The 14,009-nt window shown below is 46.7% G+C and overlaps 1 protein-coding gene across 6 annotated transcripts in view; it reads right to left on the reverse strand.

Moving 5' to 3' along the window:
- The window catches only part of kmt2ca (lysine (K)-specific methyltransferase 2Ca), a 33,685-nt gene that overhangs the window by 15,789 nt on the left and 3,887 nt on the right, over positions 1-14,009 (reverse strand). For 2 of the 6 annotated variants that reach the window (XM_086191475.1, XM_086191472.1), the window contains exons 5-26: positions 13,838-13,957; positions 13,190-13,291; positions 12,970-13,074; positions 12,021-12,202; positions 10,515-10,679; positions 10,205-10,314; positions 9,887-9,949; positions 9,204-9,306; positions 8,098-8,201; positions 7,633-7,761; positions 7,447-7,551; positions 7,251-7,360; positions 6,439-6,607; positions 6,275-6,352; positions 5,883-5,918; positions 4,435-4,578; positions 4,261-4,293; positions 3,963-4,085; positions 3,468-3,782; positions 3,090-3,163; positions 2,601-2,798; positions 1,692-1,766 (exon numbers count right to left, since the gene is read on the reverse strand). In XM_086191475.1, coding sequence (XP_086047601.1) covers positions 1,692-1,766; positions 2,601-2,798; positions 3,090-3,163; positions 3,468-3,782; positions 3,963-4,085; positions 4,261-4,293; positions 4,435-4,578; positions 5,883-5,918; positions 6,275-6,352; positions 6,439-6,607; positions 7,251-7,360; positions 7,447-7,551; positions 7,633-7,761; positions 8,098-8,201; positions 9,204-9,306; positions 9,887-9,949; positions 10,205-10,314; positions 10,515-10,679; positions 12,021-12,202; positions 12,970-13,074; positions 13,190-13,291; positions 13,838-13,957 — 2,643 coding nt within the window. The remainder of the gene's footprint in view (positions 1-1,691; positions 1,767-2,600; positions 2,799-3,089; positions 3,164-3,467; positions 3,783-3,962; positions 4,086-4,260; positions 4,294-4,434; positions 4,579-5,882; positions 5,919-6,274; positions 6,353-6,438; positions 6,608-7,250; positions 7,361-7,446; positions 7,552-7,632; positions 7,762-8,097; positions 8,202-9,203; positions 9,307-9,886; positions 9,950-10,204; positions 10,315-10,514; positions 10,680-12,020; positions 12,203-12,969; positions 13,075-13,189; positions 13,292-13,837; positions 13,958-14,009) is intronic. The other 4 variants (XM_086191473.1, XM_086191476.1, XM_086191477.1 and 1 more) reach the window with 4 other exon arrangements.

The following is a 14,009-nucleotide window of genomic DNA, read 5'->3' on the forward strand; positions in this document are numbered from 1 at the left end:
GTTATTTTCAGTAATGTTTTGTTATTTTTCCAATCAATTTTGGAAACATCTCAGCAAATGACCACAAAATGAGGAGTTATTAAGATAGTTATTCAAAAAACGCAGCTGACCCAAATGCTTCCGGTCTTGAAGCTTTGATTGTTGCCATAGCAATTGATGCCCGAATCAGTATTGGTGGGTTGTGTGTTTTCTTTTTCCCAACCAGGCCACGTCAGTCATCACTGTTGCGGTCCAAGACAGACTGGATAACTTAACCGCATCGAGTCCAGGTTAATAAAATCATCTGCTGGTCTGTTACTCTTAGAATGTGAGAATTCCCCAATCAAAGTGTATCATTTTAGGAGGAACCAACTACAGGTCTTGGGTTAGTGAGCAAAACTGTGGCCCTGAATTTCCCATAAGTTCTAAAATACTACAGTTTAAAAACGCAGGTAATGCACAAAATATAAACAGTTAAATTAATGAAACTGCATCACCCCCTTCAGTGACATTTCACTGACAGGAAACTATCATTCAGGCAGCAGATGAGACTGATTGTGAAATTCAAGACTGTGTATTCATTCACTTTGCAGGGAATTTAAGGTGCAAATTTTTCTGCTTGTGCTTCTAAAAGTTCTCAGGGTGTTTGGTTTCTGGTGGTGCTGTGATGGTCGAGGGTCCTTGGGGGACTTTACATTCACCTTCCTGTCTCTCACCTGCTTCATCACACCTGTAGTGACACAGTGAATGTGGCACCGCAAACATCCTCCACCAGACTCACAGGGGTGAAAACAGTCCCGCCAACAGGTCTTGCTCTCGGACCGGGACATTTCCTGTCACATAACCTCCATGAGGTCTCAATGTCATTAGACAAGCACTTTTCCGCTTCCTATGGGCTTTTCCTTAATTAAGTCTAAATTCTTGCTTGTGTTGTACGTCGCTTTGGACAAAAGCGTCTGCTAAATGAAATTGGAGAATTGTAGATTCTGGTCACTTCTATGCAAGACTAACAGGATGAGCCTCATGGACGTGACAGCAGGACGACTGCAGGACTGCCTCTCACCAGTGCTGATGATGAAGGCGTTTGATGGGCCAACACTCAGAGCGAGGCAGTACCCATCATCAGAACATCAGTCAGTTCTGAGGCAGACTCGGGCCTTGGACACCGACTCTGGGTCACATAAACATTACTGGAACCATCAAGAGTTTGGGGTTGTTTAGTCAGTGATGGTGTCACTGGATGCCGTCAGATCAGTGTGTTCTCGAAGGTTATTTGAGCTTTGGCCCAGAAATGATGACCGGGACCTGGATCCATGGGTTTGAGATCCTCTCTGGGTCGGACAGGTCTCAGATACGCACTCACAAGTTCTTGTTGTGTAGAGCACAGTGGAGCTGCCAGCAGCAGTCGTCAACCTGCCTTCAACCACCGCAGACACATTTAGCTTCAGCGCCTTTAGCTACCTGACATCACTATGGTGACTGTATTAACCGTCTATCTACCTCTCTCTGGTTGCTATGGTTACACAGCGGTAGGTTGCTGCAGCAGTCCAGATGCATTATGGGGGAAGACCCAGCTGTGAGGGTGCGATACATAAATGAATGTAGTGATTGATCAGTGAGTGGACTGGCTATAGAGGCGCGTCTGGGGGAGGATCTCAGGGTGCCATGGACCCAGGAAGTCTGCCTCAAACAGGTGGGCCTGGAGCGCTTACCGGAGCCTCGGGGCCACTTCCTGCTACAGGTGTTAGACTCTTCTTACCGGCTGCCCATCTGTCTTTAACCTCTCCCTTGTCAATGACATCAGAGATATTAGTTGACGTGAGAGACGCTCAGTAGGCATGCATCATCATCATCTTCTTCATCAATGACACAATGACCCCAAACACCCAGTCCGTCTGCATACCCCTCAATATGATGGTTACTATGGTTACGACGCAAAACAGGAAACCAACGCCACACTGAGCATCATCTGGTTGTTCAACAAGATCAAGTCACCAAAGGTCACGTTGGAGTCTTGAGTCCCTGGTGGTAGTTGTGACGTGATGTGAGCAGCATCGGTAGAGATGCTGATCACCTTTCATTGGGCCATCAGGTAAGCAAGGTGATACCGACATTCCACCAGGTGGCGCCACAGGTTATTTATTTAATCAAGGCATAAGGCACACTAGGCCCCGCCCCCAGGTGAGCCCCACACACGTAATTCTTAAACCATTTATTCTGATCAACAGATGTTTTAGAAGTTTGGTTGGTTGTTCAAACAAATCCTAATAATGTTTATGTTATGTTGTGGATTGAGTCCATTTAATTAGAATTGGCCTTTGAAAATAATCAATTCTACTGAAATCGAACATTTCAAAGTGGGACTAGCACACAGAAATAATGAGGTTAGGAATCTGTTTCCTCAGGCATGTTTAGCAGGAGCGGGGACAAGATTGGTCTGGCCAGTGTTCAGGTGCTACAAAGCCCGGCTGCCAGCTTTATCTTCCACTTTGTGTTGTTATTTGAGTTACAGTCATAGTAACAGTGTTGTGCAGGAGCGATATTAATTAAGTTGGTGCGCAACAGCAGGGTGGCGTTGGTTTCTCTCTCTGATTGACTCGTGATGATGGAGTGGTGCTCACCTGTCTCAGCTTCCATTCCTGCTCCTGCTCAGACTCTTTGGGCCTCAGCGGGTCCCTGAAAGCCAGGTCCGTCTCAATGGAAACAGAGTCATAGGCTCCCTGCGGTGGCGGCTGTGAGGGTTGGTGGCGTTTGAGCGGCTCGTTGGCCAGCTGAACCTTGTTGATGCGCTGAGCTGCTCGGTTGTCACGTGCTTTTTGCTGGTAGAGACAAAACTGCTGAGTCACAGATCCGAAATCTAGCAAATGTCAACAGTTCTGACCAGCATTCAGCTGAAATCCTGCCTCAACCTAGTCCTTCATCAAGCTGCAAAGTATGAAGACAATATGCTGGAGTTTGTAATTGTTAACCTGTTAGTTGTTGAAGCCTGACAGAAATTAGTGTCTCAATGATATCAAGACGTCTAACATAAACTAGTGGTGATATTTGGGTGAAATATGACAACATGCTGCAATTTCCTTTGTGCCTGGAGTTCCAAGGAGAGAACTCACCACATATGGTGCTCTGTCCTGAGAGCTGGCCTTCCTCCACAGCTTGGCAATCTGCTTCACCCTGGTGGACCAGTCTGACACAAAGGAAGAGATGAACCACAGTACAATTCAACTGGGGCTCATTGACATTACAGACTGATGTGGCAGCATCCTGTTCTAACCAGTTGAGGGTGCAAACGCTCACCAAAAGGCAATACCACATCTATCAAACCCTTTAGATTGAATGACACCAGCTTCAGCAACAAGAAAGGAGGACACCTTGCTCTCAGCCTGTTATAAGCAACTGCTGCTTCAGTCTTCCTGCCAGCAAACACCTGGTTCTGGTTCTGGTTCTGTGTGTGTGTGTGTGTGTGTGTGTGTGTGTGTGTACATGTGTACCTGGGTACTGCTCCCTCAGCTGGGGGAAGTTGGTGTTGCAGTAGAGAACCGGGGCTACGGTTGCGAGCTCCCCCAGCGTCTCTTCCTTCTCCCACTTCAACATGCCCCTCTGAGTTGTTGATATGGCGTCCTGCTCACTCTCTCCTGGTGCCTGACTGGTGGTGGCCAGGCTGGGACTGGGCCTCTCAGTGGGGGCCATCCTGAAGCCTACTGGGCCCTGCGCACCACTGGGCATCGTGAGAGTGTCGGACAACGGAGAAGCGGAGCCCATCAGGCCATTCATCAGTGGAACTCTAGGAAACCTGCTGGCAACTGCTGAGAGAGGAAACACAATGACTCCGCCCCCTTTTCTACAGCATCAATAGAGTGCAGTGTGTGAAATATCATGAGCAGACACAGGTGTCCTCATAATGCCACTGATGAGGAGGACTGAAGTCCATACAGTCCGTACACCATAAGACATGCTGTCATGAAACACACAGTGTGTGTTTGTACCTTGAGTGTCTGTCTTGCTCCCTGGGACAGTGTGTGTGTGTTGGCCCAGTTCTGATTGGTGATTGCTGCTGTTTGGACTGAGAACCGCTGTGAAGACCTCCTCCACATCCTTCCCCTCCAGCTCTGAACATCCGCATGCATGCACACAGACACAGACACAAACACAGACACAGACACACATACCTCACTGATTGAAAATATCTCATGACAAACATATCATGGCATATTGAGACATTCTGATCCACTGTCAGCAGAAGGTTACCATATTAGCAAGGGATATTAGCATGAGGAGACTTACCTGGAATCTTGTAGAGTCTGCTGAGGATAGCACCTGAAGCAGAGCGACACATCCATCATCAGTCTAAAAAAAGCTCTTAAGTCTACACAATTCTCTTAGTGGTTGTGAACTCATAGTCAATATCAGTTGGACAACACAAATCGGAGGACCCAAGTCATCTGAATCTGTACTCACCATCAGTCACCATCTTGTCGAGCTCAGGGCTCAAGATGGCATCCAGTGGCTCCTCCTGTGCTGCCCTCTGGCCACGCCCACCATTACCTGTCACATCAGAGATCAAGGAGTGGTCCTCTGCCACAGAGCTGATGTCCAAACCAGCTAAGAGACACAGAAACGCCAATTAAAAGACAAAGAGGAGATAGCACAGGAAGTCAGCGGGAGCAGGAGAGGAAGTGGTCTGCATTATCTGGAGGAGAAGAAGGAGAGTTATTTGGTTAACAGTCATCGCTATCTGGGATGAACTAGTCCCAAAGAGGAGTCAATCTAGCCTGCATCATGTACTGAGAGTAGGGATGCCCCGATGCCAATACCTGATACCGCTATCGGCACCAATACTCCATGTGCGTACTTGTACTTGTACTCACAAAAGAACTCCGATACCACAACAACCGATACCACTCTTGCCTAAGCACATATGACGGCGGTACGTCTGTCCGCGTCTGAAAGACAGAAGCCAAAACACGACGCACACTTATGACACATAAAGGATGCGCCCCCTTAAAGTGGACGCGGACAACCGACATTAGCTCAGCACAGCAGGAAGGCAGCAAAGGGAGTAGAGATGTCCGCAGTATGGAATTATTTCAAGGTAAACGACAGCGACAAAAGCAAAGCTAACTGCCAATTATGCCCGTTGGAAAGCTCGAGAGGGACGAACATCAGCGCTTACAACACAAGCAAATTGATTAAACACCTGAAGAATCAACACGCCGACGAGTTCCGTGAGTTTGTGAATTCCAGCAAGCAACAACAACCAACTTTGCAGCAAACGCTAGCAAAGAGAGAAAAAATGTCCGGAGACAAACCGCGGGCAGTGACAATAACGGAGGCTCTTACCCAATTCATTGCTCTCGATGACCAGCCATTTTCGGTCATTGACTGTGGGATTTCGGTGTCTTCTCGGTATACTGGAGTCGAGATATGACATTCCCAGCTAAGTACTCGTATCGGTACTTGATATCGGCAAGTACCCAAATGTAAGTACTCGTACTCGTACTCGGTCGGTATAAAAGTGGTATCGGTGCATCCCCAAATGAGAGGGAGCCCACAGCAAAGGTCCTCAACACTTTCTGTGTTTGCAAGTATCATATTCTTCTTTATGCTGATGACGTGCTGCTGTGAGGCCAGTCTTCACACATCAACTGCTCATACATTACATTTTCAGAAATATTTTACTTAGCTACATTTCATTATCAGCACACTAAATTTGAAGTCATAGCCACAAAACTGTTAGCTTTGCTGAATATAAAGAGGGGAGACAGAGTTTGGCTCGGTCCAAAAATGAATTGAACATTTACAATCTATGATCTGAATGTTTCCTTTCCAGAGGGAAATGGCAGAGCTTTGTAGATGAAGTAAGAGGAAGCAGAGGAGAAAGAGAAGGTCATCCTGTGGAGTCTTACCAAACGGAGAGGGGGAGCGCTCCACCTGGAACTGGCCTACAAAACAAACACATAGTTAGGCTAAATGACCCAATCAGAGACCAGGCAGCCCCCTCACAGCTGTGAAAAACATCAGAACTTGTCATCAACCAAGACACAGAAAGTAGAGGCAATTTGTTAGCCTAGCTTTGCATAAAAACTCAAGGCTGGGGGAGTCTGTTAGCTTAGCATAGTTAATGAAGGCAGGTGGAATTGGTCAGCCTTTTGAGTCTGACAAACATGATGATGAGATCAAAGTCTGAAATGTTCAGAATCCCACGTTTGTCCAGCTGGTCAATTAATGACAGACACACATGGTGACGAGACGATGACGACGACGATGTTGTGGCTAGTGTGTAGGTGATTGTGTGTACCTGTGTGTCCTGTGGCCAGTATGTGAGGGTCTGTGTTGAGAACATCGGACAGATCCACTAGCGCGTCCTCCGACATGGCTGGATGGCGACACACACATGATTCACAAACACATGACAGATGACCTCATGAATCTGATGAGAAATCAAATCTGAAAAATACTCACGCAGCATTCCGTGCTTTTTGTTCGTCACCACAGTGCCAACAAGCAAGCCAGAGGGGGTGGGGGTTTTCTTGTCAGCTGCACCTAATTGGTTGGCACCTGGTGCATCTAGCCCCGCCCTCCTGGGAACCTGCTGACTGCGGTCCAGAAGATCCCTACCAAAGAAAGCCTCCTAGACAGGCACGGGCAGAGAAAGCCGATCAGAACAGTAGAATGGTGTGTGTGTGTGTGTGAGAGTGTGTGTGTGTGTGTGTGTGAGAGTGTGTGTGTGTGTGTGTGTGTGATATATCTATTCATCTATTTGACAGGACAATGTGCAGCCTCTCACACCTGAGCTAATAACGATCAGCTATAAGCTAATTTAAATCTGCTTCCCTGGACAGGAATAAATATAACCATATAGTGACAATTGTAAAACAACCCTGAATCACTTTAGCGAACATTAACACCAAAAATAACAAGATGAACATTGAAACATGACAACAATAACTACCCTGGTCAAGTGCTTGGGTGCACTCATGAGTGATCAGAACATGGCGACTGTGTAACAGTATCAGTGAAGCTGTGGCTGAGTGACCAACACGTCTGTTGGTCATCCTAGGTGAGATCCCATTAACTGAGCCTGATGTTATTAACTCTTCTAATGGGGAGGAGACTGTCCATCACTTTGTGTCCTGTGCTGGTGCTTGTTTTGTGTACAAACTGTACAAAGGTTGAACCTGTGACCTGGCTGGTCCAGTGCCTTGAGGGTTTAAGTGTTTGCAGAGGAGTAAGTGTTGTTACATTTCTCATACTGCATCATAAGCTGGTGTTACCTGGAGGTAAGAGGGAAACGCCTCCTCCAGTTTAGTTTTCTTCTTCCTGTATCTCTTCTTCACCTTATCTACAGTCTGGTCTGCTGCAGGCGCCATCTCCGTGGCGAGATCTGTGAAAATTATGCGACCAGATTCACCTTTCAAATCATCAAATTTTGCGTCAGACATCAGCATTAAAGGTGGTAACGAGATTCACCTTCATCTTGGCCAGGCAGCATCTCGACTGAATCCTTCCTGCACAGTTTGATGCGACTTGGCCCCGCCTTCCCTCCTCGCTGACGCACCATGAAGCCACCGATACCTGAGAAACAGAAACACCCCCCCACATGAGGACGAGTTGAGGCAAATGGATTAGCTGCCATCACGCAAGCTGCTTCCTCACCTGGTCTATAGGGTTTCCTCTTCCTCTTTTTATTGCCATCAGTAACCTCAGGCTCCTTAGTGATGTCATTTTCATGGGTGTGGTCTCGCTCAGGACTGGAGTCAGACTTTATATCACAGTCCAGGTCACCTGGAACAGGGGACGTCAGTAAAATCTTGAGAACAAACTCAGTTGTCTGTGAATCATTATGGACTCTTTTCCATTGACCATCAGCTTCTGAACAGTCGTCACTTGATCCAACACCATCCAGGTGATGGTCAGGTGACCAGACAAAACAAACCAAGTGGTGTCTGTTTGTCAGTGACTACTTGACGCTTTCAAAAAGGTGAATGTTGAAGCATTAATTGACCCTCAGCTCCTTCTAAGGAACTTAGCATTTCCCTGTGCTCCAGTTGGCATTACGAGCTTGAGATTGGCTACAAATACATGTCATTGGTGATCTAGGGCAAGTGTGTGACCTCTGACCTCGGCCAGGGTCCTGCTCGGTGGGCGTGTCGGGGTCAGGGTGAGTCTGCAGTACAGACACACTGTTTTGGTTGATGATCCTCAGCTTCAATTTGGGTTTACACCTGCCAGAGAGAGGAAGCAGACGATCAGCTCAGTGTCCCGCAGGTTGAGTTTACTTGTGGAACTTGGGGAAGCACGTCCACAGAATAAACTGGCCAAACAAAGGTTGATAAACTCCAGAGAGAACAAAAAAATACTCCATATTTTCATGATGACATAAGCTTCATTTTTTTAAATGTTTACTACAAAGTTGTCAGTTCTTGTCTGAGTGATAAATCTTTCTTAGCGTTGATAAAATCCTTCTAAGGCCCGTGTGGATCTGAGTTGCTTCATGACTGAAAGAAGGGAAACACCTTGGAATCTGGTTCCGAGGGTCCAGTTTGTTGTGTTGACATTTCAACTGAAAGGGTCGTTACATTTGAGGTTGCAGTATTAAAGCTAATTTAATCTGGAAAAAATGTTACATAGAGTTTATGCAAATGAGCCATGCGCTGCTTGTTAACTGTCTCAGATCATCATTACTACACGGGAATATTAATGATGTTGGTGAACACAAACTATTAAAAGGATTTACCTGACTTGCTAACTTTTGTGTTACAGTAGCTGAACCTGTCACGAGAGATGCACCGTACTGATGGACACAACCAGACTGAGACAAGATGAAGAAATTAAGAGGCGTGAGAGACAGCGAGCGTCAGTGTTTAGTGGAGGGTGTGCGTCTGGTCACATGCTCTGAGCTGTTGACTCTTATCAAGTCACTGTAGCACCACTGCTAACAGCAGTTGTTCGATCGTTAACTAGCGGACAACAACAGTTCCCTTAATGTCAGTCCGTCCGTGTGCTAAGTTCCAGGTGTGTGAGCTGTAAATTTCATTGTTGGCTGGAAAACAAGTGAAATGTGTTTTATCTCCCTGGGCGGGACTCCATCTACCTGACTGGTCCCAAATATGTGTGCATGTCTATGTATGGGAAACTGCAGCTGAACTCCTCCACTAAAATTAGTTCAGTTACTGAACCATGACGGCTGTCAAAAGTGTGACATTGAACAGGTGGATGGTGCTCACCTGCGGTACCTGCGTGGTGACGTCAGAGGCTCAACCAGAGACTGGAGGTGAGAGAGGCCCGACTCTGTCAGACACACACCATCCTGAGTGTATGTCTTCGTATCTGCACGCACGCACACACACACACACGCGCACGCACACACACACGCACGCACACATTACACAAAAATGGATCTTTATATTGACATCATACTTGATGGGAGTCACAATAAAATGAAACACTGTTACTGTGGTAACCCTCAAGGACCGCCGTGTCCTTAAGGAGAAACATATGTCCCTTTAACTGCTGTAGGGTATAATTTTATTGTTTTTTCACCTTTCAGGATTAATTCATCTGATCATTGTAACAAATCATTGATTTTCAAGATTGTAACCCTTTTAATGTCCATTTACATCCTAACGCCACTCTTAGAAAGAATCCGGATGATAAAAGCCAAAGCAGGTATTCTGGGCCAAGAGAACAAGACTGATTTTCACACAGTATCTGGTTGTTATTACACAGCATTAAATGCCCTGACTTGAAAATGAGAGTTTTGAGCAGTTGACCTGAGACAAACATATGAGAGGGACCTGGATATGGAAGTACAATACAGATACTAACATCCAGTCCAACACACATGGCTCTCCTCTTAGTAGTACTCATAGTAGTAATATTAGTAGCGGTTTGAGTCTGAGCGACAGACCTGGTTCCCGGATCCTGGAGATGATCTGAGCCATGTATGGAGCACTGAAACTGTCCAACCTCACTGAAAAACACACGTCGTCATCATAACACACACACACACACACACACACACACACACACACACACACACGATCAACCAGCAGCTGCAGAAGTTGTAGCGCCACAGCAACGACAGCCACACACAGCAAAAACACCACTTTTGAGCAGTTTGAGATTTGAAGCCATTTTGCGTCTTCTTTAAAAAAAAAAAAAAAAGGAAACATTTTTTAAAATGATGGACACACCAAGTCAACTCGTGGCAGCGTGTGTGTTTTACCATATGAGCTGCGGCCCTGTGTCCTGCACAGCGAACAGTCGAAGCCTTCATCAGCAGCGATTTCCACTTCGTCTTCAGTGGTCAAACCCTGACAGATGGCGTGCACCCACCTGCGCCCGCACACACACACACACACATTAGTGCACAGTGAGAACAATCAATGGCATCATCATTTAACAGCAGATTAGTCATCTGAGTTGAGCTGTCTGAGTATCAGCGAGGAATGCTGCGCAGACTGGACCAAGATGTCAGCAGCTGTAAAGGTGTGTGTGTGTGTGTGTGTGTAAGCGTGTGTGTGCGCGTGCGTTACCGGTCACACTGCTGACACTGCAGGATGAGGTCATCGTGTGTATAGAGCCTCTGACAGAGTGGGCAGCAGCTCAGACTGGCACAAGGGCCACAGCGACTGTAGTTACTCTGCCAATCACAGTGAAGCCCGGGAGAGGTGGAGCCACAGTGAACACACCACACACACCTGGAGACAATACGCACACTGTTGGACACACAGGCTGCAGCAAGAACGTCTCTCGTTAGGAAATCTTTAGAGCAGCTCATCAAGGCAGTGCAGATGACTCTCAGACTGGATTTTAGCTCAACTAGAGGGCACCAGCACCTGTGAGGCTTGTTTGGATGGATTTCATGCGCCTTTAATGGCATCCCATCTTACATTTTGGCAGAGTTGTTTCAGAACCCTCACCACACAACACCTGCACTGATGTAGCGGCGAATGGCATGCCTGGTATCTGACATCCTGCTCTCTTCCACTGGGTCCCCACAGGGCTGTATCTTCACCATATACACCAAGAGGTGTCAGAGTAACTGTGTCTCCACTGAACAGTGACAACCCTGAACTGGACCGGCTCAAGTCATCTTTCCTCCCCATTAGTGAGTCTAAGACTAAAGATATGGCCATAGATTTGAGGAGAAATCCTTCAGTTTTGTCTCCTGCGGTCATCAGGGACCAAGCTGTTCAGCTGTTCAACTTTGGTTTCATAGCGGAGGTGCCACTGTCCACCATCATCGTCTATTACTCTGAAGCTTGGTCTGTAAAACACTTAGTAACTGGAGGACAAGAAAGCTAAAGATGTCTGTAAGTTACTGCAGGACACTTCCGTGTGTCGTCGTCCCATGTAATGTAAGAACCTGTCTGACCTCCCTATGTCAGCCGTTGTAGGTTCCCATCTGAAAACAAATACTGGAGCATTTTATTTCAGCTTGGTAGCCAGAAAATCTAATTACAAATAGCAATCTAATGATTACTGGAAGTTATTTTGTCCTGCAGCAGAAATCAAAAGACTAGAACTGGAAATAGCAGAGCTTAAAAGGGGTCGGGCAGAATCAGGGGAGGATTTTAAGGAAGACCCGGAATCAGGTCGTACGTGATAAAGCAAAGGACTTACAGGCTGCAGAACTTGTTGGTCCTGGTTCTCACTGGCTTTTAAATAATTCTACAAACTGTGCTTTTAACATGATTTACTTGAATCGTCTTTGTATTGTATTTATTGTTACGTGGAATGTACACCTGCTGGCTACACTAAAATTTGCCACCTTGGGGGAAAAAAATGTTGGGTAGATATGCAATCAGGTGATACTGGTCACATGACCAAAGCTTATCTAAGGTGGTGTCTGTATTACCTATGAAGAAGCATCAAGCTTGAACCGCCACTTCAGGGAGCATTTCAATAATAGTCTCAAGAGGGGCGTTAGTGTGCTAACCTTCCTCTGGTTCTATGTTTTCCTCTTGGGGGATCATGAAGATCTCCTGAACTTCTTGAAACACAAACACACACAAGTTGAGAGGGACAGATGCACCCACCACTTGCACTTCCAGGCTCCTTTGGGCACAGTGTGGAGGGGCGGGTCCAGGCAGTACGTGTGGTAGCTGATGTCACAGTCGTCACACAGTAACAGTCGCCCAGGATCGCTAGCCTCGCCACACGCTTCACAAACTGTACACTCCAGACAGCGCCAGCCTTTGGTCAGGATGACCCGTGTGATCTGCACCATACACACCAGAGTAATCAGATTACCTTAAATGTAATTGCCTTGAATGTAATCAGATGCACCTGTGATTTTAAGGAGAATGTCCATTTGACACCAACTTCATGATAAAAAAAATGTAACAGACAAGAAGGCATTAGATTACAAAATGAGTAATCAGATTACAGAAGGCCTTGTTGTCATAACCCACATCAACATCCGCCAGTTGATCTATGTACAGAAGAGGGCTGGACGTCCCACAGCAGGTCATCTCCAGCAAGAGAGAGACAGAGAGACATAGAAAAAGACAGAGAAAGAGAGAGAGAAAGAGACAGAGAGAGAGAGACAGAGAGAGAAAGAGAGAGACAGAAAGAGGGAGACAGAGAGAGAGAGAAAGACAGAGAGAAAGAGACAGAGAAAGAGAGCCAGAGAGAGAGAGAGACAGACAGAGAACGAGAGAAAGAGAAAGACAGAGAGGGAGAAAGAAACAGAGAAAGAGAGAGAAAGAGACAGACAGAGAAAGAGAGAAAAAACAAAGAGTGAGAGAGAAAGAGACAGAGACAGAGAAAGAGACAGAGACAGAGAGAGACAGAAAGATAGAGACAGAGAGAAAGAGAGAGAAAAACAGAGTGAGAGAAAGAGACAAAGAAAGTGACAGAGAGAGAAAGAAACAGACAGACAGACAGAGACAGAGAAAGAGACAGAGACAGAGAGAGAAAGTGACAGAGACAGACAAACAGAGAGAGAGAGAGACAGACAGACAGAGAGAGAGACAGAGACCTCACCTTGACATTGACACAATAGGGGTGGTAACACTGTCCACACTGGGAACACGCCAGCAGTCGTCCCTCAGCTCCCTGACCAAAGCTCCCACATACCACACACATGTCCTACACACACAAACCACAACATGTTAACCCAGCCCACACCTTATCGCTGCTGCCATGCCTGCATACATTTTGATTAATTGACCAAATATGGAGGGGAAGAGCTGATGAGACCAACCTGTCTGAGGGTGAAGTGGTCGGAGGTGGAGAACATCACCACGGTGTTGTGCATGGAGTTCTCCTCTTCATCCTTCTGCTGAAAGGGCTCCACCACGCCAAACTGACCAAGACACCTCCATTACTCATCAATACTCTTATTAATGCCTGTATTTACACTCATCAATACTGATGGACACCAACTCAGACTGGAAATGACTCGTGAGTATCCCTACATCCGCCTGGTGCCTCAAACCTTGGGCAAATCCTGAGAATAAGGCTCAATCCCTAACCAGGAGTTTGGGTCCAGAGTCGAGGCTATGTGTGGAGGTAAGCTCCAGATCGAACAAGTAGTGCCCTACCTCCTCCACCAGCTCTGCCACCAGCTGTGGGAGGTAGTGGGATTTCAAGCTCAAAAGAGTCCACATAATACCCTTAATACTTATCTGTGCACGTCACAAAAAAACCTTTACCAATACTCATCTATACGCTGATCAATCCATCACCCGCTGTTCCAATGGAGGCAGCATGGATCAGAGGTAGTGTGACTTGTCTAGCAACCAAAGGGTTGCTGATTCAAGCCTCAATTTTGCCAAACGAGGCGAGTTGACACCTAGGTATGGCATCCTCCACCATCATAGTATCATAGTGTGAGTGGGGGTTATCTTACTCCAGGTGACAGTGTCACACTGTCCTGCGTCTTCAGTCGGCTCCTTCCTCTTCCCCCTCTTCCTCCTCCAACACCTCCTCCTCTTGACCGCCTCCTGCCCGGAAAACCTGCCCCCCGACCCTGGGGAGAGATGAAGAGGATGACAGAGAGGGTGAGAAGAAGAGAGGGAGGG

Source organism: Aulostomus chinensis, chromosome 21 (assembly GCF_037954235.1).
Source record: "Aulostomus chinensis isolate RoL2024-O1b breed Wild chromosome 21, RoL_Achi_v1.0, whole genome shotgun sequence".
Taxonomy (NCBI): domain Eukaryota; kingdom Metazoa; phylum Chordata; class Actinopteri; order Syngnathiformes; family Aulostomidae; genus Aulostomus; species Aulostomus chinensis.